General features: G+C 43.8%; 1 protein-coding gene across 4 annotated transcripts; it reads left to right on the top strand.

Annotated features, from left to right (window-relative positions):
- The first annotated feature begins 12966 nt into the window (after positions 1-12966).
- On the top strand, positions 12967-19361 carry SOCS2 (suppressor of cytokine signaling 2). 4 transcript variants are annotated; one of them, XM_066368640.1, is made up of 3 exons: positions 12967-13070; positions 15475-15835; positions 17507-19361. In XM_066368640.1, exons 2-3 carry the CDS (start codon positions 15697-15699, stop codon positions 17962-17964), a joined length of 597 nt encoding a protein of 198 aa, XP_066224737.1. In that variant the 5' UTR covers positions 12967-13070; positions 15475-15696; the 3' UTR covers positions 17965-19361. The 4 variants fall into 4 exon arrangements, with proteins under 4 accessions (XP_066224737.1, XP_066224734.1, XP_066224735.1 ...); XM_066368637.1 differs by lacking the exon at positions 12967-13070 and adding an exon at positions 13793-14054; XM_066368638.1 differs by lacking the exon at positions 12967-13070 and adding an exon at positions 14090-14670.
- The last annotated feature ends 7578 nt before the right edge of the window (positions 19362-26939 follow it).

The raw sequence follows: 26939 nt of genomic DNA, 5'->3' as shown, positions 1-26939 counted from the left end.
ATAGAGTTAGTGACCTTGGGCTCAAACCAGCGACCATGGGCTCATGTCTATGATTCCATGCTCAAGCCAGTGACCCCTTACTCAAACTGGTGAGCTGTACTCAAGCCAGATGAACTCACACTCAAGCCAGTGATCTCAAGGTTTCAAACCTGGGTCCTCAGTGTCCCGGGTCAACACTAGCCACTGTGCCACCACTGATCAGGCTAACATTACCTTTTTATTTTATTTTTTTTTTATTTTTTTAACATTACCTTTTTAAATAACAGCTTTATTGAGGTATATTCACATAACATTATCTTGTGAAGAGCAGAACTTTTTAATTTTGATTAAATTTGATCAATATTTTCTTTTATGGTTGTTGGTATTTGTATCCTATGCCTAACCCAAAGTAACAAGATTTTCTCCCATATTTTCTCAGAAGTTTTATAGTTTTGTCTCTTGCATTTAGGTCTATGATCAATTTCAAGTTAATTTTTTTTCCCTGTTTTCTCTTTCTTTTCTTTACTATTTTCTTTTTTCTTTTGCTTGTTTTTTGGTTTTTTAAATTTATTTATTTATTTCAAGTTATTTTTTGTATCTGATATAAAGTAAGGGCTAAGGTTCACTCTTTTGGTATGGATATCCAATTGTTCAAGCATCATTTGTTGAAAAATTATCCGTTATCCATTAAATATTTGGGAACTTTTGTTGAAAATCAGTAGACTATAATTGGTAGAACTAATTTTGGATTCTCTAGTCTGTTCCTTTAATTTATATGGCTATCTTTAGACTAGTACTGCATTTTATTACTGTAGCTTTAAGATAAATGTTGAAATCATATAGAGTGAATCTTGCCACTTTGTTAGTATTTTTCAAAAATCATTTCTGTGTTTTTTACCTTTTCAAATAATTTCAGAATCAATATATCTGTTTCCACAACAAAAATAAAAAGGCGATTGAGGTTTCATTTAAGATTGTGTTCAATCTCTAGATCAATTTAGGGAGAATTGACATTTTTAAAGGTATCGACTCTTCCCATCCATGAGCATGATTTTTGTCTTTGTTTATTTAGTTTTTCCTTAATTTTTCTCAGCATTAAATTTTTTTCAACATACAGTTCTTTGCACATATTTGATTAAATTTATATCTAAATATTTCACTGTAAATGGTATTTTTAACATTTTTCAATTTCCAATAATTTGTTGCTAGTTAATATAAACAACTTATTTTTATATTGACTTTGTAACCTAGCTAAACTCACATATTTTCTGTAGTAACTATTTGTATTTTTTATTACTTATAATTTTCTCTGAATATTATTATGCTGTTTACAATTAAAAACATTTTTACTTCTTCCTTTGCAATCTATCTACTTTTACTCATTTCTTATCTTGTTTCACTAGCTAGGGCCTCCCATACACTAGTGAAAAGAAATTATAAAGGTAGACATTTGTTTTATTCTCAAACTCTGATGTTAGCTGTTGTTTTCTTATTGATAAGGCTTGTCAAACAGAGAAAGTTTTGTTCTGTTCCTAGTTTACTGAAATTTTTTATGGTGGATGGGCATTGAACTTTATAAATTATTTTTTCTTTTTTACATGTATTGAGATAATATGATTTTACTATTTTAGTCTGTTGAGATTGTGAATTTTTCTGATAGAATTTGAAGGTTGAGCCATCTTTGCTTTCCTGCAATACACCCAAGTGGATCACGATATATTTTTATTTTTACATATATCCGAATTCAATTTGCTAGTAGTCTGTGACCTTGCTCATGAGAAATATTGGTCTGTATTTTTCTTTTTGTCTTATTTGGCTTTGCTCTCTAGATAATGTTGACCTTTAAAATGACTTGCAAGGGGTTCCCACTTCTTCTATTTCTTTAGAGAAGTTTATGTAAAATAAGTATTATTTCTTAATTATGTGTTTGGTGAAATTTATCAGTGAAGCCTTCTGAATCTGTAGTCTATTTATTTAATAGAAAAATGTCCATACAAATTGTCCAATTCTTCTTTAGTGAGCTTTCTTTTTGTTTATTGATATTAGAGAAAGAGAGAGAGAGAGAGAGAGAGAGAGAGAGAGAGAAAGAGAGAATGAGAGAAACACTGACTTGTTACTTTACTTATGTATGCATTCATTAGTTGATTCCTGCATGTCCCCTGACTGGGGATCAAACCTGCAACCTTGCTATATCAGGTTGATACAATAACCAACTGAGCTGCCCAGCCAGGGCTTGAGTGAGTTTTGGTAGCCGGTGGTTTACTCTTGTGGTCGTCTTTGTGTGAGGTATTGGCATATTATGATTGTCTTCTGATTTTCCAGTTGCTATCAGTGATATTTTATTTATTTATTCATACCATTTTTATTTATTGTGCAATTTTTAAATGTCCATTTAATGGCTGCCATTGACAGATTACAATACAGGTCATCTTTTGACAATGAACATGTAGCAGGGGAAATGTGATAGTTGTGGCAGATTGGAAGGCATTGTAGATAGACCGTGGGCTAAAAAATAATATGTTGAAAAAGATAGGACTTGCTTGATGACTTTGTCAGACAAATCTGTCTCTTTTAAGTAAGGGTTTTTTTAATGAGAGGGTAATAAAGGGGAAATTGCAACAAAAATCTCCTTCCCAGCAAGCATTGGAAAAGCCAAAGAGAATAATGGCAGGACTTATTAGCATGATGTTCATAGAGTTATTTCTAAATCGATTTTTTTTTTTGGTATTTCATAAGAAACAAGTCTTTAGGGTTTTTTATATGTTTGTTTGGTTTTGGCACATATTGTAAAGTAATAAATATCTTGATTTAGAGTATTTTGTTTTATTTATTTTAAAAGATTTTTTCCCCTTATTTTCCAAGTGAGAGGAAGGGAGATAGAGAGGCAGACTTCCACATGCATCTGACCAGGATCCACCCAGCAACCCCCATCTGGGGCTGATGCTCTGCCTATTTGGGGCCATGCTCACAACTGAGCTATTTATAGCACCTGAGGTGGAGGCTCCATGGAACTATCCTTAGCGCCGGGCTGATGCACTTGAACCAATGGAGCCATGGCTTGGGGAGGGGAAGAAAGGAAGAGGTAGAGAAACAGATGGTTGCTTCTCATGTGTACCCTGAATGGGAATCAAACCCGGGACATCCACACACTGGGCTGACGCTCTACCACCTAGCCAACAGGCCAGGGCCTATTTTTTTTAAAGATTATTTATTAATGTTTACCTAATTAGTTAGATTTTTTTTTTTAACAGAGACAGAGAGAGAGTCAGAGAGAGAGAGAGAGATAGGGACAGGCAGACAGTAATGGAGAGAGATGAGAAGCATCAATCATCAGTTTTTCGTGGCAACACCTTAGTTGTTCATTGATTGCTTTCTCATATGTGCCTTGACTGCGGGCCTTCAGCAGACCGAGTAACCCCTTGCTCAAGCCAGCGACCTTGGGTCCAAGCTGGTGAGCTTTTGCTCAAACCAGATGAGCCTGCGCTCAAGCTGGAGACCTTCTGCATCCCAGTCCGATGCTCTATCCACTGCATCATTGCCTGGCCAGGCAGGCCAAGACCTATTTTAAAAGATTTTATTTATTGATTTTACGGGGGTGGAGGAGGGGGTAAAGTGAGAAGTATCAACTCATAGTTCCTTCACTTCAGTTGTTCACTGATTGCTTGTCATATGTGCCTTGACTCAGCAAGCCCAGGGTTTAGAACTGGCGACCTCAGCACTCCAGGTCACACTTGATCCACTATGTCACCAAAGGCCAGAAAGGCCAGGCGATTGGGAGTATTTTAAGCCAAAACAAAAAGAACCCAACTTTACCCTCAATTTTATTTATCCCTAGCCTATGTTTAAATATTATAAATAATCTTTGAAAATCTTACAGCCACATTTGTTGAAATAGCACTGTCAATGATTTGAATGACCTATTTTAAAAGCAACTTACCCTCCAACCTAATGTTCCACTTAAAATTTTCTCTTTGTTCATACTAAACCCTGTACTGTTTTCCTAAAGGCAACTTGTTTGCAGGTACACAAAAACTTAATCTACTTTGGTTTAATTTACTCATGTGTAAAGTAGGTATTTTTTTCTACCATCTTCCAAGAGTTATTATATGAACAAAATCAGGTATGTGCTATAAACACATTGTTGAAGAAAAATTAAAACCATCATAGAAAGGCACACTGATGATATTATACTATTTTCTTTTGTGATGGGGCACGACCATTTTAATTTTAATGTTCTAGGAAAGCAGAAAAGACCTGTATGTGTGATCAGCTGGCCAATCCATAGGGAATGTATATGGGGGTTGCCCTGTGGCTTGAGGAGGTGTCTGCTGTTTATACTGTTTAGGGCGGGCCTCTGTAGCTCTGCCACATGCCTTTGATTAAAATTAGCCCCACCCATGATTGCCAATCTCTAGGTTGGTTCACTGGGTGCTGTTGCTTCTCAGAATTCCATGACCAAGCCAGGAGTGGTGTTTGTTGTTTACTAATAGGTATTTCTTCTGCCTGCTCCTCTTACCACATCAGCACACGAGGCCTTGACCTTTGCAAACTTCTCTGGGAAATCAAACATACCTAGAAGCTGCCCAGGCGTAGATCTAATAACACTATCAATTGCTCTTTGCGAGGTCATAGAACAGAGCTTGGAAGGTGATTGGTACAAAAAGGAAACATAACAGCTCATGAAATTCAAGTTTTTCATGAGGAAACAAGAATCCAGAAGAGCTAAGGGACATGATCAAGATCCCCTCTTCCATGAAGCCTCTCTGGGTTTTCCAAGATGGTTGTAGTGCTGCTTTCCAGTAGTTTGCAAAGCCGCTCTGTGCATTCTTCCATAAATTTTTACCCTTTGTTAAAATGCTTTGCTAATTGTATCTCTTTCACTGGACTGAGATCACCTTAGGAGTGGGTTGACTTATACCTGTCCACAAAGCTTGGTACATTTTAAGTATTCATGAATGTTTGTTGAGTGGGCAAGTCTCTCATATGCTGTCTACTAAGTATTATAGTTTTGAGGCTAAGCTCATGCAGATTAGGGAGAAACTATGAGAGAGCCAAGTTCCTCTTGATAGTAGATGGAACAGAGTCCAAAGGCTAAACCATAAATTATACCGAGAAGCACAACTAGGCAAGGGAAGATGAGCGTTAAAGAGATCCAGGCCAGAGAGAAGGTAGTAAACGTGTTTCAGGTTCCTCACTTGTGCATGCATGCATGCATTCATTCATTCATTCATTCATTCAATAACTTATAGTGGCTATGTACTATGGACCAGGCGCTGCTTTAGGCACTGGGAATACAGCAGGGAATTTAACAAAGTTCTTGCTTATTTATATTCTAGTAGGAGGGAGACAATAAACAAATGACCAATGAAAAAAATCATTATGATGTCAGGTAGTGCTAAGTGCTGGAACGAAAAATAAAGCAGGAGAAAGACATGGTCACAAGAAGAAAGGGGAGGCTTCTCTGAGCAAAGACCTGAATGAATGAGGGAGTAATATCATCAGAATATCAGGGAAAGAGCATTTCAGAGAGAACAGCAAGTACAAAGGCCCTTAGACAGACTTGGTGTGTTTGAAAAACAATAAGGCCAGAGGGTTAGAGCATCACGAGGGTGGAAGAAGGAGATGAAACTATTCTGCACTGGTGAAGTCCAGCACCAAAGTTGTATGAGTGATGATCCTGTGTCTAGACAGACCAGTTCCAAAAAAGAGAGTCCTGTCTAGTGCTGTGGGTAGACCTTCATCTCTCAGGACCTTCATGGAGACCACCTACCCTTAGGTCCTCACCTGAAGTTGACAGGCCCCTGGGGATTCATAATCAGGCTTCAGGTTGTCAATTAACCCCCAAGTGTGTGCCTCTTGAACATTTTTCTGTAGAGAATTCTTAGATGGAGGCTGCATGCAAATGCCTGCCGAGCCAGAGTAAAGAAAAATAAGTCGTGCCAGAGAACCCAGCCACAGTTTGCCTTTGGAACACAGGAAGATACACAGGGAGATATGCTTCACCTGCACACAGAAATAAGTTCTCTCCCATTTGTCTTGAAACATTTAGTCATTTGGGTCTATCTTTTATTTCCTGGCTTCTGGTAGAGACTTTGGTCCAGACAAATACTTCTTCGCCATAAAAAACAAAACAAAACTATGTAAGGATGACAACAAATAGCAAGTAGTGGTCAGTAGGTCAGTATTGAAGAGACCACAAAGAACGGTGAGGACTGGTGAGTGTGCCACAAAGGGGGCAGCTATGCCTCTGCTTCAGCTGATCACCGCCTTTGGGGAATGGGGCCCACATTGTTGACAGATCTTAGGCAGTTAAGAAAAAGCAGAGATATGGATTCCTTGAGGATGCAACATCCAGATTTTCAATTTGCTTCACGTTTTTTAAAATCCTGGCCAGTGGTGGGATTCAAATAATTTAACAACCAGTTCTCTGCCCTAATGACCATTTTAAGTACAAAAAAAGATATATTGAAAGATAGTTTATTATTTCATGCATTTAATACTTAAATAAGAAAAATAAAAGAGGTACACAAAACTAGATTGTGTTAAAAGAAAGAGTTTTATCAGAAACATTGATACGTAAAGACACATGCAGCCCCATGTTCATTGCAGCATTGTTCACAGTGGCCAGGACATGGAAACAACCAAAAAGCCTGTTAATAGATGACTGGATAAAGAAGATGTGGCACATATACAATATGGAATACTACTCAGCCATAAAAAATGATGACATCGGATCATTTACAGCAAAATGGTGGGATCTTGATAACATTATACGAAGTGAAATAAGTAAATCAGAAAAAACCAAGAACTGCATTATTCCATACGTAGGTGGGACATAAAAGTAAAACTAAGAGACATTGATAAGAGTGTGGTGGTTACGGGGGTAGGGTGGAGAGGGAGAGGGAAAGGGGGAGGGGGAGGGGCACAAAGAAAACTAGATAGAAGGTGACAGAGAACAATCTGACTTTGGGTGATGGGTATGCAACATAAGTGAACGACAAGATAACCTGGACTTGTTATCTTTGAATATATGTATCCTGATTTATTGATGTCGCCCCATTAAAAAAATAAAATTATTTAAAAAAAAAAAAGAAAGAGTTTTAAAATATTAATGAAAAAATATTAAATGATGCCTGATCAGAAATAATAAAACTGTTGTTTAAGATATTTCCAGTGACAGCTTGTCACTCCCTGATTGTTTGGCACTTTTTATATGTTTGTTTACTGAAGTAACAAATGCAAATTAAAGTAACAAATTTGAATTAAAATGTATTTCATCAAAGATATAATGAGTTTTATGAAATGAATAAATAAATATTACAAGCATGGTTCTATCAAATTTTTTCACCTATGGAGGGAATGAACATTATCATGAGTGCTTAGATGAACGTTAAAAAAGAGTAAGGATGCCTGACCTGTGGTGGCGCAGTGGATAAAGCGTCGACCTGGAAATGCTGAGGTCGCCGGTTCGAAACCCTAGGCTTGCCTGGTCAAGGCACATATGGGAGTTGATGTTTCCAGCTCCTCCCCCCTTCTCTCTCTCTGTCTCTCTCTCTTCTCTCTCCCTCTCTGTCTCTCTCCCTCCCTCTCTCTCCCTCTCTGTCTCTCTCCCTCCCTCTCTCTCTCCTCTCTAAAAATGAATAAATAAAAATTAAAAAAAAAAAGAGTAAGGAATATAAATTTGTGATTTCTACACTGGGCCGCTGCCCAGGTGCCCACCTTAGAAAGAACCCTGATTACAAGTGCCATTTTCACAACCAGTTCACCAAACTCAACAAAAAATTAGGTATCGGTTCTGCCAAACTAGTGTGAACACCAATGATCCTGGCATACCAACAATAACACTTTTGGGAGTTATGGTCCATAGGCAGGTGGTTTGTGGACTCTGGTCTATAGATTTTACCAGAATTTCTGTGAGATCTTTGACTTAACATTAACAACCACTGTCCTAGAATATGATTTCCCTCAACTTCTGTAAGAGGAGAGACAAGGGCATGGCCATCTCCCACATTCTTGGATCCCAAAACTGTAGGGGAAAACCATGTGCCTGGCTTCTCCCTCCCCTCTTTCTGCCCCAGAGCGCAGAAGCCAGGGCATTGGCTCCTCTTCCTTCTCCTTTGTCCACGATGAGTGTCCTCCATTTTGAGGATGGAGTGAGGACACTGTGAAAGGGAACTGGTGTTGAGAAGCACTAGAGGAAAAGTAGGAGAGGCTCTTTCTTTGTCTTTTCAATTCTCTATTCTACTCCCTCTATTAGTCCCTCCACATCCACCCACTGTACCCCATGAGTGTCTTTAATTATAAGTTATGAAAACCCAAATTGAGTCAGGATGGGGGAAAAAAACCCTCTTTGTCTCCGGTATCTGAGAAGGCCAAAGGTAGCTCAGCTTCAGGCATGTTAGACTCAAGTGCTCAGGAGTCTCCTTCCCTCACTTACACTTCTGCTCTTTTCTCTTGCCTTCATTCTGTGACAGGCCCTCTCCATGTGATGGAACAGTTGCCTTACATGGTCATCACTACCATCATCTAAGAAGCAAAGAGATTGTTTCTCTTGTAGTGCTTATAACAAATCCTTAAAATTTTTTTCTTGGGCTGGGATATTGGACAGACCCCTATGTCCAGGGGCATGGGGTATTCCTATTGGTTAGCCTGGATTACATGTTCTGCAGAAGAGTAGGTCTTAGAACCACTGGGAGTCTGAGGATGGTATGTGAGTGTGCGTGTGCGTGTGTAATGGTGGTGGTGATAGTGGTGGTGGTGGTGAGATGGCAAACTCTAGAAGGAAGTGATGGTGGCCACTAAAAAGCATACCTTCTGTGCACAAGTGCTTCCGACACAACAGCCAAGGATCATTTTATAACTGCCTCATTTCCCAAAACAGAAGCTGAAAAACTTTCTGCAACTCAGCAGAAGCTCAGTGTGGAGTCCTTGTCAATTTCAGTATTAGAACTTCGGCATTGCAAGACCAAGAATGTCCAGTTCGGATTTGGCACCTAGAGGGGATTTTCAAGCCTTGGCAATTTCTCAGTGCAGGAAACTGAAGAAACTCCAGCTTTGTGAAAACCACTCTCCTTTCCTCCTAACACAGTGACAGGTCACCACTGCAGTCATGCACCTGCTGTCCCACTGAACAGAACAGATATGTTTTGGAACATCTAGAGACAATTGGAATCACTTTTTAACCCTACAAATTTAAACCCAGAGACAAGCTCTAGGGAATGAACTACAAGAGGTTCTTAGGCAGTCTCAGGAGGGTGACTGTTGGGCTTCATATAGACAAATATGTGATAAACATACCTATAGGGAGAAAATCCAAACTCGCCGACAGTAAAAGGATGATAGTTGAAATAACAGCTAATCTTTATTATTTGCTGAGTGCCAAAGCATTTTTCATAGATTATCTCATTTAATTCTCACAACAGCTCTATAAGGTCATTTTCATTATTATCTCTGTAAAAGGCTAAATAATTTGCCAAAGATCAATATATAGCAAGCAGTGGTATACAGATTCATGCCTAGGCAGTTTAACTTTAAAGCTATGAGGTTAGGACATTCATCCATCCATTCACTCATTCAACAATTATGTGGACTGCCTACTACATGTTGGAAACTATTCAAGGTGCTAAGATACAGTGGTGAACAATGCAAAGACAAGTACATATCCTCATGAAGCTTATATTCTAGTGAGGAAGAAAGACAGGAAAAAAAGACCAGTAAATAAAATATAAACTAGATTAGATAGTGATCAGCTTCTTTAATTTATTTTTTAGCATAAGAGAGACAGACAGACAATAAAGGAGAGAGATGAGAAGAATCAACTTGTAGTTGAGTTACTTCAGTTGTTCATTGATTGCTTTCTTATAAGTGCCTTGACCCGGAGCTCCAGCTGAGTCAGTGACCCTTTGCTCAAGTCAGCGATCTTGGGCTCAAGCTAGTGACCTCTGGGCTCAATCAAGCCAGTGACCATGGGGTCATGTCTATGATACCAAGCTCAAGCTGGCTACCCCATGCCCAAGCTGGTGAGCCTGTGCTCAAGCCAGATGAGCCTGTGCGCAGGCCAGTGACCTCAGGGGAAGAGAGATAAGTGTGTGAGGGTTGCTTCTGAATAGGGTGATCAGGCAAGGCCTCACTAAGAAGCTGACACAGAGTACAGATATCTGAAGGGAAGAACAGGATAGGTAGGGAAAAAGCCTAGGTAAAGGACGTGAGGAAGAAGAGCAGTATGTTCTAGAAAGAGCAAGGAGTCCAATGCAACTTGCACAGAGTGATCAAGGAACAGAGCAGGAAGAGATGAGATCAGAGGCAAATGAAACTGGATCTTGTAGGGTGGCTCTTAGAATTTGCGAGTGGTTCTTACTTAGGGTTTTGTATTTTACTCTAGTGTGATGCAGCCATTTGGGTTGGAACGGAGGAGGGACATGAAATGACTTTGTTTAAACAGGATCACTCTTACTGCTCTGACTGGAGAATCTATAACAGGTCCAAGGATACCAGGAAGGAGGCTGCAGCAGTAAGCCAAGGCCAAAATGGGGTGGCTGGGGCTAGTGTGTGGTATGTGGCAAGTGCTCCCATTCTGGGTTTATTGAGACGTCAGAGTCAAAGGATTGGCTGACAGGTGGGATGGGGTGTGTGTGAGAAAGAGCAGCCTGGGATGACTCTAAGGTTTTTGGCCTGAGCAACTAAAGACTGGAATTGACACTTTCAGAGTTGGGGAAAATGAAAGGAAGAATGGTTTTTGGTTTTGTTTTAAAGGAATGTTGTCTTAAGGGGTTATCAGGACCTTGTTTGGGACATATTAAACCAGAAATGTCTATTCCACATTCAGAAGTGATGCTGAGTGGAAGGTCTGGAGTCCAGAAAAGAGGTCCATCAGAACTGGGGTTATAAGCTCTACATCCTACACCCTAAGCCCCTAAAGTAGTTGAAAACACTGCCCTATGTGCAATTTTAGGGAAATGATGACTACATCAAAAACTCTAGAACAGTACTAAGAAAAGTCAAATTTAAAAATTAATCCTAAAAAAAGTTGCTTTCATTTCTCTACATTCCCTTCTGTTTTTGCCCACAGGCAAACTTAATTTTATAATGTTGTAATAGTTTAAATAGATACACTTTCATATTTTACTATTTTCAGTTAACATGATCCCATATACACTTTCCCTAACAGGCTCCCATATGTGTTTCTTACAGATTAAAAAGGCCAAAGACATGCTGAGCATTGCTGAGAAGCATTTCAGAAACAAAAATTGAAAAATCCTAGTTTGGTTCCATTTGCTGCGCCTGTAGCTGGTATTGTGTTTATTGTAAATTTTGATATAGAATGATTCTCTGTGGAGGTAACTTTGAGCAGGGACCTGAATAAGAGCTGGCCATGCACCTGATCTGGGTAAGAGCACTCCAACAAGGCAAAACAGCATGTGCAAAAGAAGGAAATCATGAGTTAGGAGGCAACAGGAAAGCACGTTAAGAAGTGTTGTTGGCAGGTTCATTTCAATTGACAAATAGAAGTTCATCTTTTTAAAAGTTTTAGACACAGAGAGAGAGACAGAGACAAGAAGGGAGAGAGAGATGAGAAGCATCAACTCCTTGTTATGGCACTTTAGTTATTCATTGATTGCTTCTCATGTGTGCCTTGACCAGGGGGCTCCAGCCAGGCCAGTGACCCCGTGCTCAAGCCATTGACCTTGGGCTTAAGCCAGCGACCTTGGACTTCAAGGCAGCAACCTTGGGTTCAAGCCAGGGTCATGGGGTCATCTCTATGATCCCACGCTGAAGCTGGCAACTCAGAGTTTTGAACCTGAGTCCTCAGAATCTTAGGGTTGATGTTGTATCCACTGCGCCACCACCTGGTCAGGCTAGGAATTTATTTTTGAAAAAAAAATTATTTTAATTTAAATCACAGAAGAGTGAGTACACCTACCTCTGGGATTCTCTACCAAGAAAGAAGCCACACGGAATAATTTAGAACATAACGAACCCTAGTAGATGCAGTGGTTCTTAAAGGTTCTGGGACTCAGACTACACACAACCTGTACGTGGAATCTGATTTGTTCATTTATCCCTGACCCTCACCTGGAACCAGAGGGGCAGTCCCTTAATTTTATAGATAAGGCTGACTGTCTACAGACGGGAAAGGACCCTGGCAGGTTACATAGTGGGCTAGAGCTTCCTCAGAAACGTTAAGCTTGTGGGTTCCATCCCATGTCAGGGCTTATAAGGGAAGCACAACTAAGTGGAACAACAAATGAATGCTTCTCTCTCACTCTCTCTCTCCCTCCCTTCCATCCCTCTCTCTGACTCTTTAAAATCAAGCAATTAAAGAAAATAGATTTTTTTAAAAAGCAGTAAACGACCGGTGCAAGTCCTCACTTTACAGAGGGTTTTAAATAGGGTTCAGTTAGCTCTGCCCGCTGCCCTCCACATCAGTCTCTAAAAAATAAAACGTGATTCCTTGCACGCGACTTTATCTTTGAGAAAGCCCTCTGTTAGCTGAAAAATGTCACACCCCCTACCGAGCTCGCTCACCTGCCTATTATTTGCATAGTTATTTACTCAAAAGCAGTAAAAATGAGAAAACAACCCCTACCCCGTCCCCTCTCCCGACTGCGGGCGGGGAAGGCATCCAGCTGCTTCACGCTTCCTGCCAGAGCCACCAGGGGGGGCACCAGACAAGGTTTGTGAGCCACGCTTCCCCACGCCTCCTCCCCCTTCCTCGCCCAACTTCCCCATAGCCACTGCTTCAACTAAAAGTGGTCATTGACCTTTCAAGCTGTTGAACAGTGATGCAATAGAATAGTATTTTTTTTTAATGGTTATCGAAATTTTGGATCCGGTTTTCCCGTGAATGTTAATGGTTTTTAAAAGTAGGTCACATTTCGGGGGCGGGCGTGCAGACAAGGGGATGAGTTCCAAATGAGGCCAGGTGACCTCTAACCTGGTGGCAGGAGGTGAAGGGTCCCCGGGCAGGGAAGAAGTGACGGGATCTTTCCGAATTCCCGGTCCCTGGGCGCAAGTCCTGCGGGAAACAGCAGAGACACGCGCTGTCCTGACTGCATCGAGCCCCTCGCCCAGCCCTTCGGCAGCCGGCGCAGGTGAGCAGGGGCTGCCCGGCGGCCGGAAGGAGACTGGAGCGGAGGAGGGGGGGAGCCGGGCTGGGCTGCTGCTGGAGACAGCGAGTAGCACCGCCCGGGGGAGGGAACTGAGAGCCGCCAGCGCCGCCTAAGGAGGCGCCGCTCTCCAGCCGCTGGATGCCTTCTAGGACCTGTGGGCACCGCCTCCGGCCCGCTCCCTCCGGCTGTCGGCCGTGGGCACCCGGCAGAGGGCTAGAAAGGGGCCTCCCCCACACTATTTAAGTGTTTTCGAGCGGGAGGGGTCTCTTCCAGGGCTTCCAGTGTCTCCAGCACGTTGCTCACAATCTGTGCGGACGCGAGGGTCGCGTGAAGGGGCAAAGGGGTTAAGAAAGAGAAATCCCCACCGCCGGCAGAGACGAGGATGTCTGTTATTTGCTCGACCCGGCGCACCCCTGGCACGGTTGGGGGACAGGCTCCAGCAGCCGAAACGAGGACGGTGGTGCCTGGTGTCCTCTGCTCGTCTCAACAAGCGGGAGTGCGGGGGTCAGAGGAGGGCGGGTCCCGAGGCAGCTACACTGCCCTGCCCAGCGCCCGAGCGCTCAGAGCCCGCCTTCCCTGAAGCCTGCGCAGTAGCGCCACAGCCTTTTTAAAGCAGTAGCGGGGGCCGCGGTCACGTGGGGCGAATTCCTGGAAAGTTCCTGGAAAGCGGCCTTCGCTGCAGTCGGGCGGAGTGCTCAGGGAGCGCGAACCGAGGAGGGAGGCGGGGAGCTTGGGAGGCGCAACGGGCTGGGAAGTCGCGCGCATACATCGCTTTGGGGACTGACGTTTAACTCTTGCCAAGTCTCGCCGCCGCCGCCGCGGCTCGCCGGCCTTTGGGCTTCCCTTGAAGCATGAGCCTCCTCGCCCGCTGGCACCGGCGCTGCGCGGGCTGCGGGCGCGCCGTCTCAGGATCCTCTGTGCCCGCAGTCCGGGCGCTGGAGGAGCTCGGGCTGAGCAGCGCGGCAGGTACGGGTCCGGGGAGTCTGAAGGCTCTGCCCTAGGAGGGTCGCTAGGGAAGGCACCCGGGCACGGCCGCGTGCGCCAGGCGGCCCTGGCTTCCGCAGTTTAGAATCGTCAGGGGAAGAGAGTCGGAGCCACGGTCCTGCCCCGCTGCCGGGCGCTACTGCCGGCTTTCTCCAGTTCCTTCCCGGCGTCGAGAAGTCTCCAGAGTTTTTTTTTTTTTTTTCCCTCTCCTAAACTGCCATCCAAATTAATAATCCTTCTAATAACCTGATCTCCCGCTCCTCCCCACCCTCTTGCCTCCCGCCCTGGCTCTTACTCCTCCCTCTGTCCTTCCCACCTCCTTGGTCGCAGCCGGAGGGAAAGCCAGCAGCTGCCAGGGGTGGGGGCACGCGAGCCCAGAAGAGGGTGTTGGAGCCCGGAGAGGGGTGGTCTAGGCGATGGTCCCTGTGGCTTTTGTTTGCCTTCTAAGCTGAGAACTCCGACCGCTGCCTCTGAGCGCCGGTCTCGTCGCATCCCCAGCCTTCTCGCTCCCAAATTAAAAAGTCGACAGGGGAAATTCGGGCCGACACCCCTCCTTTCCGGGGCCCTGTTGGGTGCGGAGGCGGCGGCTGAGGCCGAGGTAAGGGCTCAGCTTTGGTTGTTTTGCAGGTCCCGCGGCTCTCGCTGCCGCCTGTTCCGCCCCTGCCCGGGCCGGGTCCCCGAACCCCCCGCAAAGCCTGCGCGCTCTGGTCGATTCCTCGACAGCGCCCGCGGCAGCAGCAGTAGCGGCCGCCACCGCGGGGCTCCGGTAGCGGCTGCACGGGCCGCGGCGGCGCCCCTCACCCCTGCCGGAAACGGGGGGAGGGGAGCGAGGCCGCCTCCGGGGCCCGGGATGCAGCGACTCGCGTACCTCTGCGCCCCAGGCTGGTTGCTCCGGCCTCCGGATCCCCGCAGCGCCATAGGGCGGGGAACCGAGATTGTACCGAGCACTCTCTCCCGGGACTCCCCAGGCTGCGCGGAGTGTGGGATAGGAGTGCAATTTTGGGTGCTCTCCTGTTCTTGCCCTTAAACAATTTTTCCACTTGTCCTTGACTAGGGCCTATTTACCACTGTGCCTGCAGGTGACTCTTTGCTCTTCCATTCTGCTAGCCGAGCTGCACTGGGCGGGAAGACACCCGGTTCCCCACCCTCATCCTGTCCCTCCCCCCCATCCCCCCTCCCGCACCCTCTCCCTCTCCCTCTCTCCAACTCTGGCGTCTCTGATTCCTGCTCTATTCTCCTGTCTCTAGAGCGGGCCTGGGCAGTAACTGGATGCTTGGGGTGTAATGGTGCAGGAGCATAGACGCAAAGGAGTCCCGAGGATTTTCCACGTCGCTTTCTCCCCACCCACACCCAGCCAGGGGTCCAGTTCGGATTGACCCAACCCCACACTTTCTCTTTGCAGGCACACTGTGGGCGACCGCGCCTGCGGGGGACTTTGCCATCGGTCCACCAGGACCTGGGGAGGAAGAACCAGCAACTCCTCACCCCCTCCCCCTCCACCACCATTTTGGATACTCCGCAGGGACGCGTTTTGGGGTTCCCACTGATTTCCAGGAAAGACGTCTGCCCTTCTCTGAACCCCGCTGAGGCGGCCACCTGTGCTTGCTGCGGTGACCCTTTGCCCATGACCCTGCGGTGCCTCGAGCCCTCCGGGAATGGCGCGGAAGGGACGCGGAGCCAGTTGGGGACCGCAGGGTCCGCGGAGGAGCCGTCCCCGGAGGCGGCGCGTCTGGCCAAGGCCTTGCGGGAGCTCAGTCAAACAGGTAGGGAGCGGAACGGGTGCCACGCGGGCGAGAGGGGGCGCCTCCCCAAAGACGCAGCTGGGGGCTACGCTGACGGGGAGCGCAGGTGGGAAGTGGGGACGAACTGGAAGGCAAAAGAATGGGATGGAAAAAGGTCCCCTCGCTTTCTGGGCGGGGGACCGCGGAGAGGATGCCCGCATAGTCCTCGATCCTTGGGAATGCGAAAGGAAAGTGATTCTTGAGAGACTTAGGCCCGGAGGAGGGAGCGAGAAGAGCTCTTTGTAAATTCCCCCTTAGGCGCTGAATTCTTTAACTGTTGAACACGCAGCTCAGGGGTCCGCACTTGGGCTCGTGCCTGGCGCCTTCTTTTCCGCCGGGTGCAAAGCGGCGAGTGGGCGCCGCGCTGCCTGCAGCTTGTACTGCATTCGGCTTCCAGGCGGAGAAGCCGCTGCAGCCCAGGGTCTTGGCGGCCAAGTCCCGGACCTTCAGAGTGTCGCGCGGGTGGCTGCGGCGGAGCCCTGCAGAGCGCGGCCTTCAGGGGGTCTTTAAGTGCAGTCCTGCGCGTTGCGCGGCTGCTGTTGTCTCTCGGAATCTGAAAGGAGAAAAGAGTGGGGGGGAAACATCCTGCAAACTGTGCGGGCTTTCAACATCTCTCTATCCTAAAAGCTTATGTTTGGGGCGAAGTAGAAGTTTTGGTAGCGCTAGGGAGAGGGGACTGTTACCTCACTTGCGGTTGTGGCCTTTCCGTGCAGGCTATGGGCTTTTCCCTTCAGCTGGAGGGACCGGCAGATTCGGGAATGAATCCGAGCAATTTTTTTATTCCTGGGTGGGTGGTGGTGGTGGTGGGGGGTAGCATATTGTTCAAACTTCTTAAATGTAGATGTCTTTAAGGCAGCAGACTGTCTCTAGGTCATTTTCGCAAATGTGATGGACCAGGGAGAAGGTGCAGTCAGATCAAATAGAAAATGCTGGGGAGACCCACGGACGGTTGGGATTGGATTTGAATTAGAGCAAAGTCCAAAAGATTGGAAATTTGAAGTACTAATTATCAATAGGGGTTTCCCCTAATTTCTCAATGACTGATAAAGTGATTGTAATCGAAGGAGCAAACAGAAGATATTGTACCGAGAACTGCGTTTTTAAAACAAGTGAATAGCAGTGCTTTCTAGGGCTTTGAACAGAGATGCAGCATCTCAGACTTGGGAGGAGGGTAGTGGGTAAACAAACCAAGAAGTTGCTTCTGTTTTTACTCTGTTGTAATTACTGGAGTTGGGTTTTCCACTTTAAGGGCATGGTGTTTATTTTTAACTTCTGGTTTATTTCTAATTTACTTTAAATCTTTGATTTTACTTGAGTGGTGTTGGAAGCACCATAATTAGTCAGCCAGTGTGTCATATTGCGAATATTCTTTTGTTTCGTTAGAGGAAAATCTTTATACTTCAAAGAACAGCTATAGAAAATTACTTTAAAAAATATACTGGCTTGCACTTTGTGTTCCTTAAATAACATAGACCCACATTTTCATTAAATTTCTACTGAAGGTATTTAAAGTAGCCTCTGGTAAACTTTCACTCACACACATCTTTTCAGAACTAGAAAAAAATGTTGTGAAGTACTTGCCCCATTTTAAACATTCTTTATAATAACAATTTTACCCTTTTTTTTCTTTTTTCTTTTTGAACAAAACCCCAGGTTGGTACTGGGGAAGTATGACTGTTAATGAAGCCAAAGAGAAATTAAAAGAGGCACCAGAAGGAACTTTCTTGATTAGAGATAGTTCGCATTCAGACTACCTACTAACAATATCTGTTAAAACATCAGCTGGACCAACTAATCTGCGAATCGAATACCAAGATGGGAAATTCAGATTGGACTCTATCATATGTGTCAAGTCCAAGCTTAAACAGTTTGACAGTGTGGTTCATCTGATCGACTACTATGTTCAGATGTGCAAGGATAAGCGGACGGGCCCAGAAGCCCCCCGGAACGGCACTGTTCACCTTTATCTGACCAAACCGCTCTACACAGCCGCGCCACCACTGCAGCATCTCTGTAGACTCACCATTAACAAATGTACCGGTACCATCTGGGGACTGCCTTTACCAACAAGACTAAAAGATTACTTGGAAGAATATAAATTCCAGGTATAAGTGTTTCTCTTTTCCTAAACATGCCTCATATAGAGTATCTCCGAATGCAGCTACGTAAAAGAGAACCAAAACTTGAGTGACTGCTCTGGATAACTACACGGAATTTTAAGAACAGCTGAATCGATCTAACTTAAATGTGTGACAAGGTAGCTAGGTAAAGTTCCCTCAACTAGTCGCCTGAGTAATGCTTCCCTTCCTAAAGCAAAGACCAGTTGATCCTTTTGAGTTAAAAATGTCCCAAGTAAAGGTTGAAGTAACATTTTTATCAGAATGCCTTGCCTTTCTGAGGTTCCTTTCTTTTTGGTGGAAGGTCTGGGCATCAGTAGTAGAGGAAGAACTCCACAGAGAGGAGTACTGAAAAAGGGGGAGGAAACACACAGGCTTAACTGCACTTCTAAATGCCTGGTGATCTGAGTCTATTTTGGACATGTTATATTTTGCATTTTGATGTACTTAGGGGTTTTGTTTGATGAGATACGTGAGTATTTATCCTTCATTTTATGCAATTAACCAAATCAACCAAAAAAAGTGACTATGAAATCCTGTATTTGTCTTTTTACTACATGTATGAACTCTTTCATGTGAATGAGTACTGTAGTAATCCGTTTTAAGGGAGCCTTATTTCAGAAATATTTCAAATTGGTGCAAACAGAAAAGACTTTGTCTTTTCCTTTAAGGCTAAAGACAAGACTGTCATGCTACACAGGTGCAACCCAATCCCTGTTAATAAAACCATGTAGATATAGATATTTTACTCTTTAAAATAGCTGTGTCCCAACCTGTTGCCATGGATTTTTTTGGAAATGGCTTTAGAAATTTCCAAGTTGTCCTTGAATTGTCTAACGATGGACATCAGCAGTTTCTCCCTTCTACCATGTAGAAAACTTTGACTTAATTTTCTTCCAGATATAGGGGGATTACCTGCCTGTTTTTCAAAGTGTTTATTTACTGCTGTTACTATTTGATTAGAATGTATTAAATAAAAATAATAACTTTTCAAGTTGCACTTACATGACTTTGAATCATAGAAAACAAACACTTTCATGATAATAAAAGGTTGTGATAAAAACTTACGTCAGTGAAATAAGCCAAATATTCAGTAAGTGGTAGAACATTACTTGTCCTTCTCTGAAGCTCTGGGTCCTGCTTACCCTTTAGGTTTTGGAAAACATGGTTTAGGAACTACAAGACTTGCAAAGTGGCCCTTGAAAAATTTAAACAGGCATAACACTAATGCCTTTTGTATTTCCAAAAACATGGTTTAGAAACTATAGAAATTGACATATCCTAGTCTTTTACAGGTTGAGTAAGCATAATACGAAATAAAAAAAGTTTTATGGCCATTTATTTTTTTGCCACATAGTCTCATGAGTGTTGCAAATATACCAACTATCTTTTGGAGTCCAGACATTATTCATTTGCCACCTTAAAAAATATTTCCTATATAGCTACATATGATGGTGTATCACTGGGAAGGCGAACCTAGTGAATTACGCTAAGACAGAAGCATATAATTAATTTATGCTTACAAATGATAGCATTTATAAATTATTTTCATGAAGCTCTTGAAAAACTGTTTTGTGTCGGTGTATTCAAACAGCAGAGCCAAATTCAAACGATTGCTAGGTGTCTCTTAGGAAGAATTAATTTGTAGCCTAAAGTTTAAAGAATAGCTATCCTTTTAGGGTCTGGGATTAACCATTTCATTAAGATGTTCAGGTTCTGTGCATTACTTACCCTTTTCCTCTACCAAAAACAGTCGTCTTGTGTGGCATGTTTGACTTCTCTGGCAAAACTTGAAATTGGCCAGTGCCAGGGGGGCTGGTGGGGTTTCTTTAAGGTCTTTCACACTTCTGTTCTCATTGTTTCAAACACTTTGCAGTTTTCTCAGTTATTGGAGTTGGATGCAGTAGTGCGGGATTTGTACCCGCAGAACTATGGAAAGTTACTGCATTCTGGCTAGCAAGCAACTAGTTATGAGAAAAACAGGATAGTGAAACATCCCTGTAGTGTGCTGTGGAAATATTGCCTTACATTTTCAAGCTCCCCTATTTCAAGTACATTGATAAGCATTAAGAGACAGTCTCTCTCTCCCTCTCTCTTTTCTTTGTACATTACTAACATTGTTTATTGAGTTTATTGTGTGCCAGGCTCTTACTCAGCACTTTATATGAATTATCTCATTTAACCCTTGCAGAGACAGAATGAGCAAAGTACAGTGATCACAGGAGGTACATACACCTGATTTGTGAGTGAGGAGGCATTCCAAGAATATCCTAGCCCTTTTTATTCCTGGAGAGGAATTAACGAAGAGCAAATTGCTGCTATTTCTACATTGATCCAGACAAACAAGTTAGAGCAGGCTATAAAAGTAACCCTCAGCATTTTTATTGCTGCCTCAACCGGAAAGGTATAGGTACCTTAATTAGTGTTGTGCTCTGTGGGACTTCAGTCAGCTGGGTGCAGTGGTTTTTTCCTGGTGCCGGGGTGGCTCAGGAAGGGATTCACTTTTTCTTGGTGGCTGGTCCATGATGCCAGTTACCAGTTATTAGCCCCATATTACAGACTGTTGAACAAAGAAAGTTAAGATGTGCATGTGTCTAAATTATCCTCAACAGAGCCCAGAAAAATATCCCAGGATCTTGAGTACAGGGTAGTATTGGACATTAGTGAGGCTATGTATGTAATCTTGTTGCAATTGTTGAAGAATCTAGTATACAGGGCTTACTTATTCCCTCAAACTTAAAATACTTTGATCTGAGTTTCCACTGGAAGCAGAGTTGAGGCAGTAGAGTTTTTCATTCTATCAAAGTGTGAACCCTTGGAACTGCTTTATAGGTAGTTTTTTTTTTTTTTAAGGGCTTTGGACAGTAGAGAAAAGGCAGTTCAGCTTATGAGCTGAGAGTTCTTTTCTAGCATGTCAGTAAAAAAGGCTTGATTTCATAGTAATTATGTAATCCAAATAGGTAAGAGAATGGTACAGTTGTTTGGGAGTGTTTATTTTCTTGGGAAGAATTTTCTCTGCTTTTAGAAAATTGTACCCTGGTGGGAGGGTAAGAGACTGAGACGTCATCAAATAATCCACGGGATGGAATGTCCTGAGGCCAGGCCGTGTTCTGCTCGGTGTGGGTGTAGGCACAGGGTGGGGGGGGGGGGAGTGAGTGGCTGTGGTTACATTTAACAGCTGGGCCCAGGCCTCTCCGTCTCCCAGTGGTCATTTCTAGGCTTTCGTTTACTAGGAGGCCTGTATTCTCCTCTCCCCATTTTTAACTTTCTAGCATTTTAAAGCTTGAAACTACTTTTCCAATCACGTATTTTAGTTTTGTCATTTTACTGAAGAAGACTACCAGACCCAGGGAAGTCAGGAAGTTCACGTGTGTGTGTGCACACACAAACACACACAATTAATCCAGCAAATCAGTTAAGTCAGCAAAGGCATATTTTCACAGTTTAGTACTTATAAAAACTTCACCCTCTATTCTTTGTTGAAATAGTCCTCTTATTTCGCTACCCTGTAATACCTACAGTTCTTTTAACATCACATTTTTCTTCCTCTGAAATTAGACAGCAAGCCTTACAGGATAATTCCAGCTCTTGGCTCCTTCCATCCCGCTTCAAATAATCAGCTTCTACTGGGTTTTAAGATGTCTTCTTCCATATTAGAATTCGGCATTCATTTTAACTCCTCAATGTTTCTAACTTATTTGCTGTTTTAACTTCTAAAACCTGCCATCCATGCTCTCGTATGATCTCATTTCTGCCTCTGCCAGATGTGACTCACACCGCCGTGTCCGGGTGACTGCCCACCTCCTGTCTGCACCACGGCAGCCCATTCTTCTGCCCGCTCATGGGCATAACGGCACAGTTCATTCCCGCCTCGCTTGCTCCCCTTTTGTATAATCAAGTTGCCCTTTTAGCTTGTCTGTCACAGGCCTGCTAGTCATATTATCCTCCAGTGAAAGAGGATAATTCTCCCTGAGTTGGGCAATTGAATGATTTAGAATACTTTGAGATTAAATCTGTCTCTTGGTCTCTCTCTTCGATTCCTTTCAGGTTTTGAAACAGGTAGCCAGCCCCAAATACCACACTTTTTGTGATACACATGTTTCTTTTTTTTTTGAGAATCAGAAGCTCCTTGTTATGTTGCTCTTCATTTGATTGGAAAGGAAATGCCATCTCCTTGTCTCGATACCAGAATGATTTTGTGAGAGTCTTGTTTCACTCTTATGTAGGCATATTTGTTTTATTCCTATCTTCACATATGTTTGATTTTCTCGTTTTTTTTCTATGTGGTTTGAGTTCAGATTACTTAACTTTGTTACCAAGCTATTGCCACGGCAGCCTTTGGAAGCCCTGGAGCCCCCAGTGCTTAGATAATTAGTAAGCTGAAATCAGGGAGCAAACCTGGGTATTCCTCTCTACCCCTCAGGAGCTTTGTCAACAAGAGGCCTGATCAGATGAGTCTCAGAGAACAGAGTTCACGTCAGGAAGCGTTGAGTGAGCCATAAAAATAAAACTGCTTTTTCAGATAGTCTTACGTGGAGCTACATCCTTAACTTATAGGCACTCTGACTTCCCTAGAGATCGGTGCACATTTTGTGAACTAGGATTCATGTGCTGCTGCCTCTGTTAGAGACGGAGGGAAGGGGAAGGCCAGCGTGAGCACTAGGGAAGGAAGTAGGGACAGCTGCTTCTCTCTTCTGTCCCAGCGTAAGTACCACCCAAGAAGCCCCATTTCTATGGTGGAGAGAGTAAGACTTCATCACGGAACTCCATATAAATTTTCTGTATTTCCCCAGTTTCCAGCCGTGTCAAGATAAAACACTTATATTTTGCTAAACGGTTTTCCCTTCTCTTAGTTTCTTTTGTTCTTTTCCTGTTTAGATTTTGGTTCGGAGAATTGCTACGATCTTTAATACTCAGGAAAATATTTTCCATGTTATTTCTACCCAGAGAAATTGTATGATTTCCCATGTTAACCTCCTCTCTGCCATCTTGATGAACTTGACCCTTCTTAGGTTTCCAGCATAAGTTTATTTCTCTTCATGTCTATTTCCAGGTTGTGGCCGTCCATACTATATTTGGTCAGAAAGTGTGTTTGCGTTTTGCACATTTGATTAGGGCATCTGCTTTTAGTTATGTGCAGCAGTAGGGGCAGAGAGAATGGGGTAATTGAAACTCATAAACACATCTAGCTAATACTGGTTTCAACTTTCTCCCCATCCAGTCTCTCGCTAGAACCACCGATGGAAAAATGACTGTCGTTCCCTCATTTTACTTTACCCGTCCGCCAGGCAGTGGGGATGTTAATAAACAACAAAGTGACGAACAAAGATGATAAGATGAGAAAATTAAGGAGGCTGTGCTGAGCACTCTTGAGAGTCAATGGTTAAATACTTGGGAATTTTGTGAGCTAAATCATTACGGGTAAATCATTGGTAGATAGAAATCAGCCATGATGGGGAGTATTTACACTGCAGAAACCGGCAGATGCTGCAAATTAATGTCTTTAGACCCCTTAGTGAAGAAGGTCTTTCTGCAAAAAGGTTGAAGAGGAGGGCAGAGGGAAGCAGGGACAGATCGTGCTGTCCTGCTGAAGAGCTTGGAACCTACAGGCCCTTTGGGAAATAGCTTGGAGAAAAGCAAGAGTGGAGTTAAGGAGACTGGTTAGGTATGAGCTGATAGGTGTGACGGTGTGGGAAGGAGGCGGTGGTTGGGGAAAAGATTGGGGTGGGGTGCAGACATCGACTCCCCTTGTTATGTATGGAGACTCTCATTTGTGCTGGAGGATTGTGGGTTCCACAGATGCAAACTTCTCTTTGGAGGCCAGCTTCTATCTACACTGGTTGAGTTTAGGCAGTGGGCAGACTCCATTCCCAGGAAAGCAGGAAGTTGTCATGCAGTGGGCCGAACCTTGAATTAGGAATTGAAAACATGGGGTCTACTTCTGGTTGTTTAACCATGGGCCAAACACGGAATCTCTTAGGACCTCAGTTATCCCACCTGTAAAATGAGGTGCTTGGTGCCTTCACACTTTTTGTTGTTCCAGTGAGGTACCTGTGTGCCCAGATATGAGAGCAATCTCTCTCCCAGTGGGGTGGGAGTGGCCAGAGCAGAGGCAAGCTCCACACTTCCAGGCAGCCTCAGTTTCAATTTAAACTTTAGTGTAGATTTTGTCTCTGTGCCATATTATATTCTCATTTATTTTGAAAAACAAAACAAAACAGTAACTTCCTCTTAACTCCGACTTTGTCACAGCTGGAATCATTACATTCCATTTTTATTCTGATTAAAAGAATTTTGTGTTTTCATCTGGCTATGGATTTTTGAGCATTACTCTATAAGCAAAGAGTATTTTGGACTTGGGTTTTTAGATCTTGGTTCTAATGGACAAACAAGAATCTTCTTGTGTTGGCTATTATCACAATAATCCTTTGGATGAATTTTCATTATCAAGGGACCTGAAGGGCTGTCTTTGTTCTGCTTCCCGAGCCAATATAATATTAATAGATTCATCTAAGACAGTTGTGGGAAATGACACATTTTTGCAAGTTACTTTCTCCATTTACATAGATTGTTCTCATATATGATTGATCCTCAATGGACAGGGATGCCATTGAGCTTTGTTTTTATTTTTCTCAGTCAATTCAGAGGAAAAAAAAGGAAGATAGGGACAATGGGAGGAAAGGAAGGAAGAGAGGGAAGATGGGAGGGAGGGAGGAAGGAGAGAAGGAAGGGGAAAGAAAAGAAGAAAAAAGAAAAGAAAAGGAAGCCTGACCATGTGGTGGCGCAGTGGATAGAGCATTGGCCTGGGATACTGAGGGCCCAGGTTTGAAACCCTGAGGTCACCGGCTTGAGTGTGGTCTCATCCAGCTTGAGTGCAGGCTCACCAGCTTGAGCATGGGGTCACTGGCTTGAGTGTGGGATCATAGACATGACCCCATGGTTGCTGGCTTGAGCCCAAAGGTCGCTGGCTTGAAGCCCAAGGTTGCTGGCTTGAGCAAGGGGTCCCTGGCTCAGGTGCAGCCCCCCGGTCAAGGCACAGATGAGGAAGTCAATGAACAACTAAAGTGCCACAACTATGAGTTAATGCTTCTCATCTCTCTACCTTCCTGCCTGTCCCCGTCTATCCCTCCATCTCTTTCTCTCTGTCTCACACAAAAAAGTGGGGCACTCTTCTTGGGGCATACTCTAGGAGGGTGGATGTATGCAGACCTCATAGGCAGAGGCAGAGGGACATCACTGAGCCTGGTGATGGCTGAAAGTCCCAAGAGATCCAGGTTGCAGCTGCCATGAGAGGTATGATGTTCCAGGCATGGCAGTGAGGTAGCCATTCGTAACTAACTCAACTCTTGGGCTTCCAGGGAACTGGAAAAAGCTAGAACATTTAGTAATGCCAGGCACTACACTTGATGCTTTACAAATAAGACCTCATTTAAACAAAATTTTGAAATAGGTTCTGCTTTTATCTCCACTGTAGACTTAAGAACATTCAGAAAGATTTAGTGACTTAAGACGGAGAGCTGAGATTTGAACTCAGGCCAGTCTGACTCCAAATCCATGCTTTTATTCACTCTTCTATCTTTTTTCTTAATAAGCTTACAAATACTTTTAAGCTCTGAGGCCTGCAACCAGCATGTACCTCAATGATGTTGCTAGGTCATGTACTTTTTAGTCATATGCAGTTAGTAGAGGGCTATAACCCTGTCTGCCCAATTTGTGATTATGGGTATGATTAGGACTTTGAGCTCAGAAGTAATAAACAATCTCCCCAAACCCTGACTATCCAATTTGGAAGGATTCCTTCCATCTGAATTTATACTTCTCCTTTTCTCTAATCCCCTTTAACAGTTTATCTAGTGCAGCTATAGCCTACCATCTCTTCTACAATGTGTCCGTGAAGTCATGGTGCACTTTTGACTGGTCACAGGAAAGCAACAGAAGACGACAGAAATGTGAAATCTGCACCAAATAAAAGGAAAACCCTCTCAGTTTCTGTAGAATGATGTGGCAGCCTGTGCGCTGCACAGATAATGACATAACACCATGTATACAGCGGAGCAGCCCACGGCCATGCCAGTCGAGATGTGGACGGTACAGAGGAAAGTTCAGTGTGTTCTGTGGCTCGCTAAATTCGAATCCGTGACCAAAATGCAACGGGAATATCGGCGCGTTTATAACAAAGCACCACCACATAGGAATAACATTACTCGGTGGGTTAAGCAGTTGAAGGAAGCTGGCAGTTTGGTGGAGAAACCCCGTTCTGGTAGGCCATCAGTCAGTGATGAGTCTGTAGAGGCTATACGGGATAGCTACCTAAGGAACCCTAAAAAATCTGTGTGTGAGCCCACATCGAACTGCACTGAATAGGTATGAAACTGGGAGAGTTTTCCTTTTATTTGGTGCAGATTTCACATTTCTATCATCTTTTGTTGTTTTCCTGTGACTGGTCAAAAATGCACCATGACTTTACGGACACACTGTATATCACCGCTTTCCTTTCTGTGAACGTAAATTATATGAGTAATGCTTCAGTCATAATAAGCTAGTTTATGCTGCAAAACAAACAAGGCTCCTCCCTGACTGGTGGTGGCACAGTGGATAGAGTGTTGACCTAGGACAATGAGGGCCCTAGTTCAAAACCCTGAGGTCGCTGGCTAGATAGAGCGTGGGCTTGTTGGCTTGAGTGTGGGATCACCAGCTTGAGCATGGATCACTGATATGATCCCAAGGTCACTGGATTGAGCCCAAGGTTGCTGAATTGAAGCCCAAGGTCACTAACTTGAACAAAGGGTCACTGGCTCAGCTTGAGCCCACTGGTCAATGCACATATGCAAAGCAATCAATAAAACAAAGTAAAGCAACTATGAGTTGATGCTTCTCATCTCTCTCCTCCCCTTCTCTTTCTCACTAAAAAAAAAACAACCCAGAATACTCTTAGTGGCTGAAAATAACATTTATATCTTGAAATAATA

The sequence above is a fragment of the Saccopteryx leptura genome, chromosome 2, assembly GCF_036850995.1.
Source record: "Saccopteryx leptura isolate mSacLep1 chromosome 2, mSacLep1_pri_phased_curated, whole genome shotgun sequence".
Classification (NCBI taxonomy): domain Eukaryota; kingdom Metazoa; phylum Chordata; class Mammalia; order Chiroptera; family Emballonuridae; genus Saccopteryx; species Saccopteryx leptura.
Note: the sequence above shows the minus strand (reverse complement) of the source record. Positions and strands in the feature narration are given on the sequence as shown.

Coding starts and splice junctions, on each gene's coding strand:
- SOCS2 (XM_066368640.1), top strand. CDS start 15,697: ATGACCCTGCGGTGCCTCGAGCCCTCCGGGAATGGCGCGGAAGGGACG. Junction 15,836..17,506: donor GCGGGAGCTCAGTCAAACAG/GTAGGGAGCGGA, acceptor ACAAAACCCCAG/GTTGGTACTGGGGAAGTATG.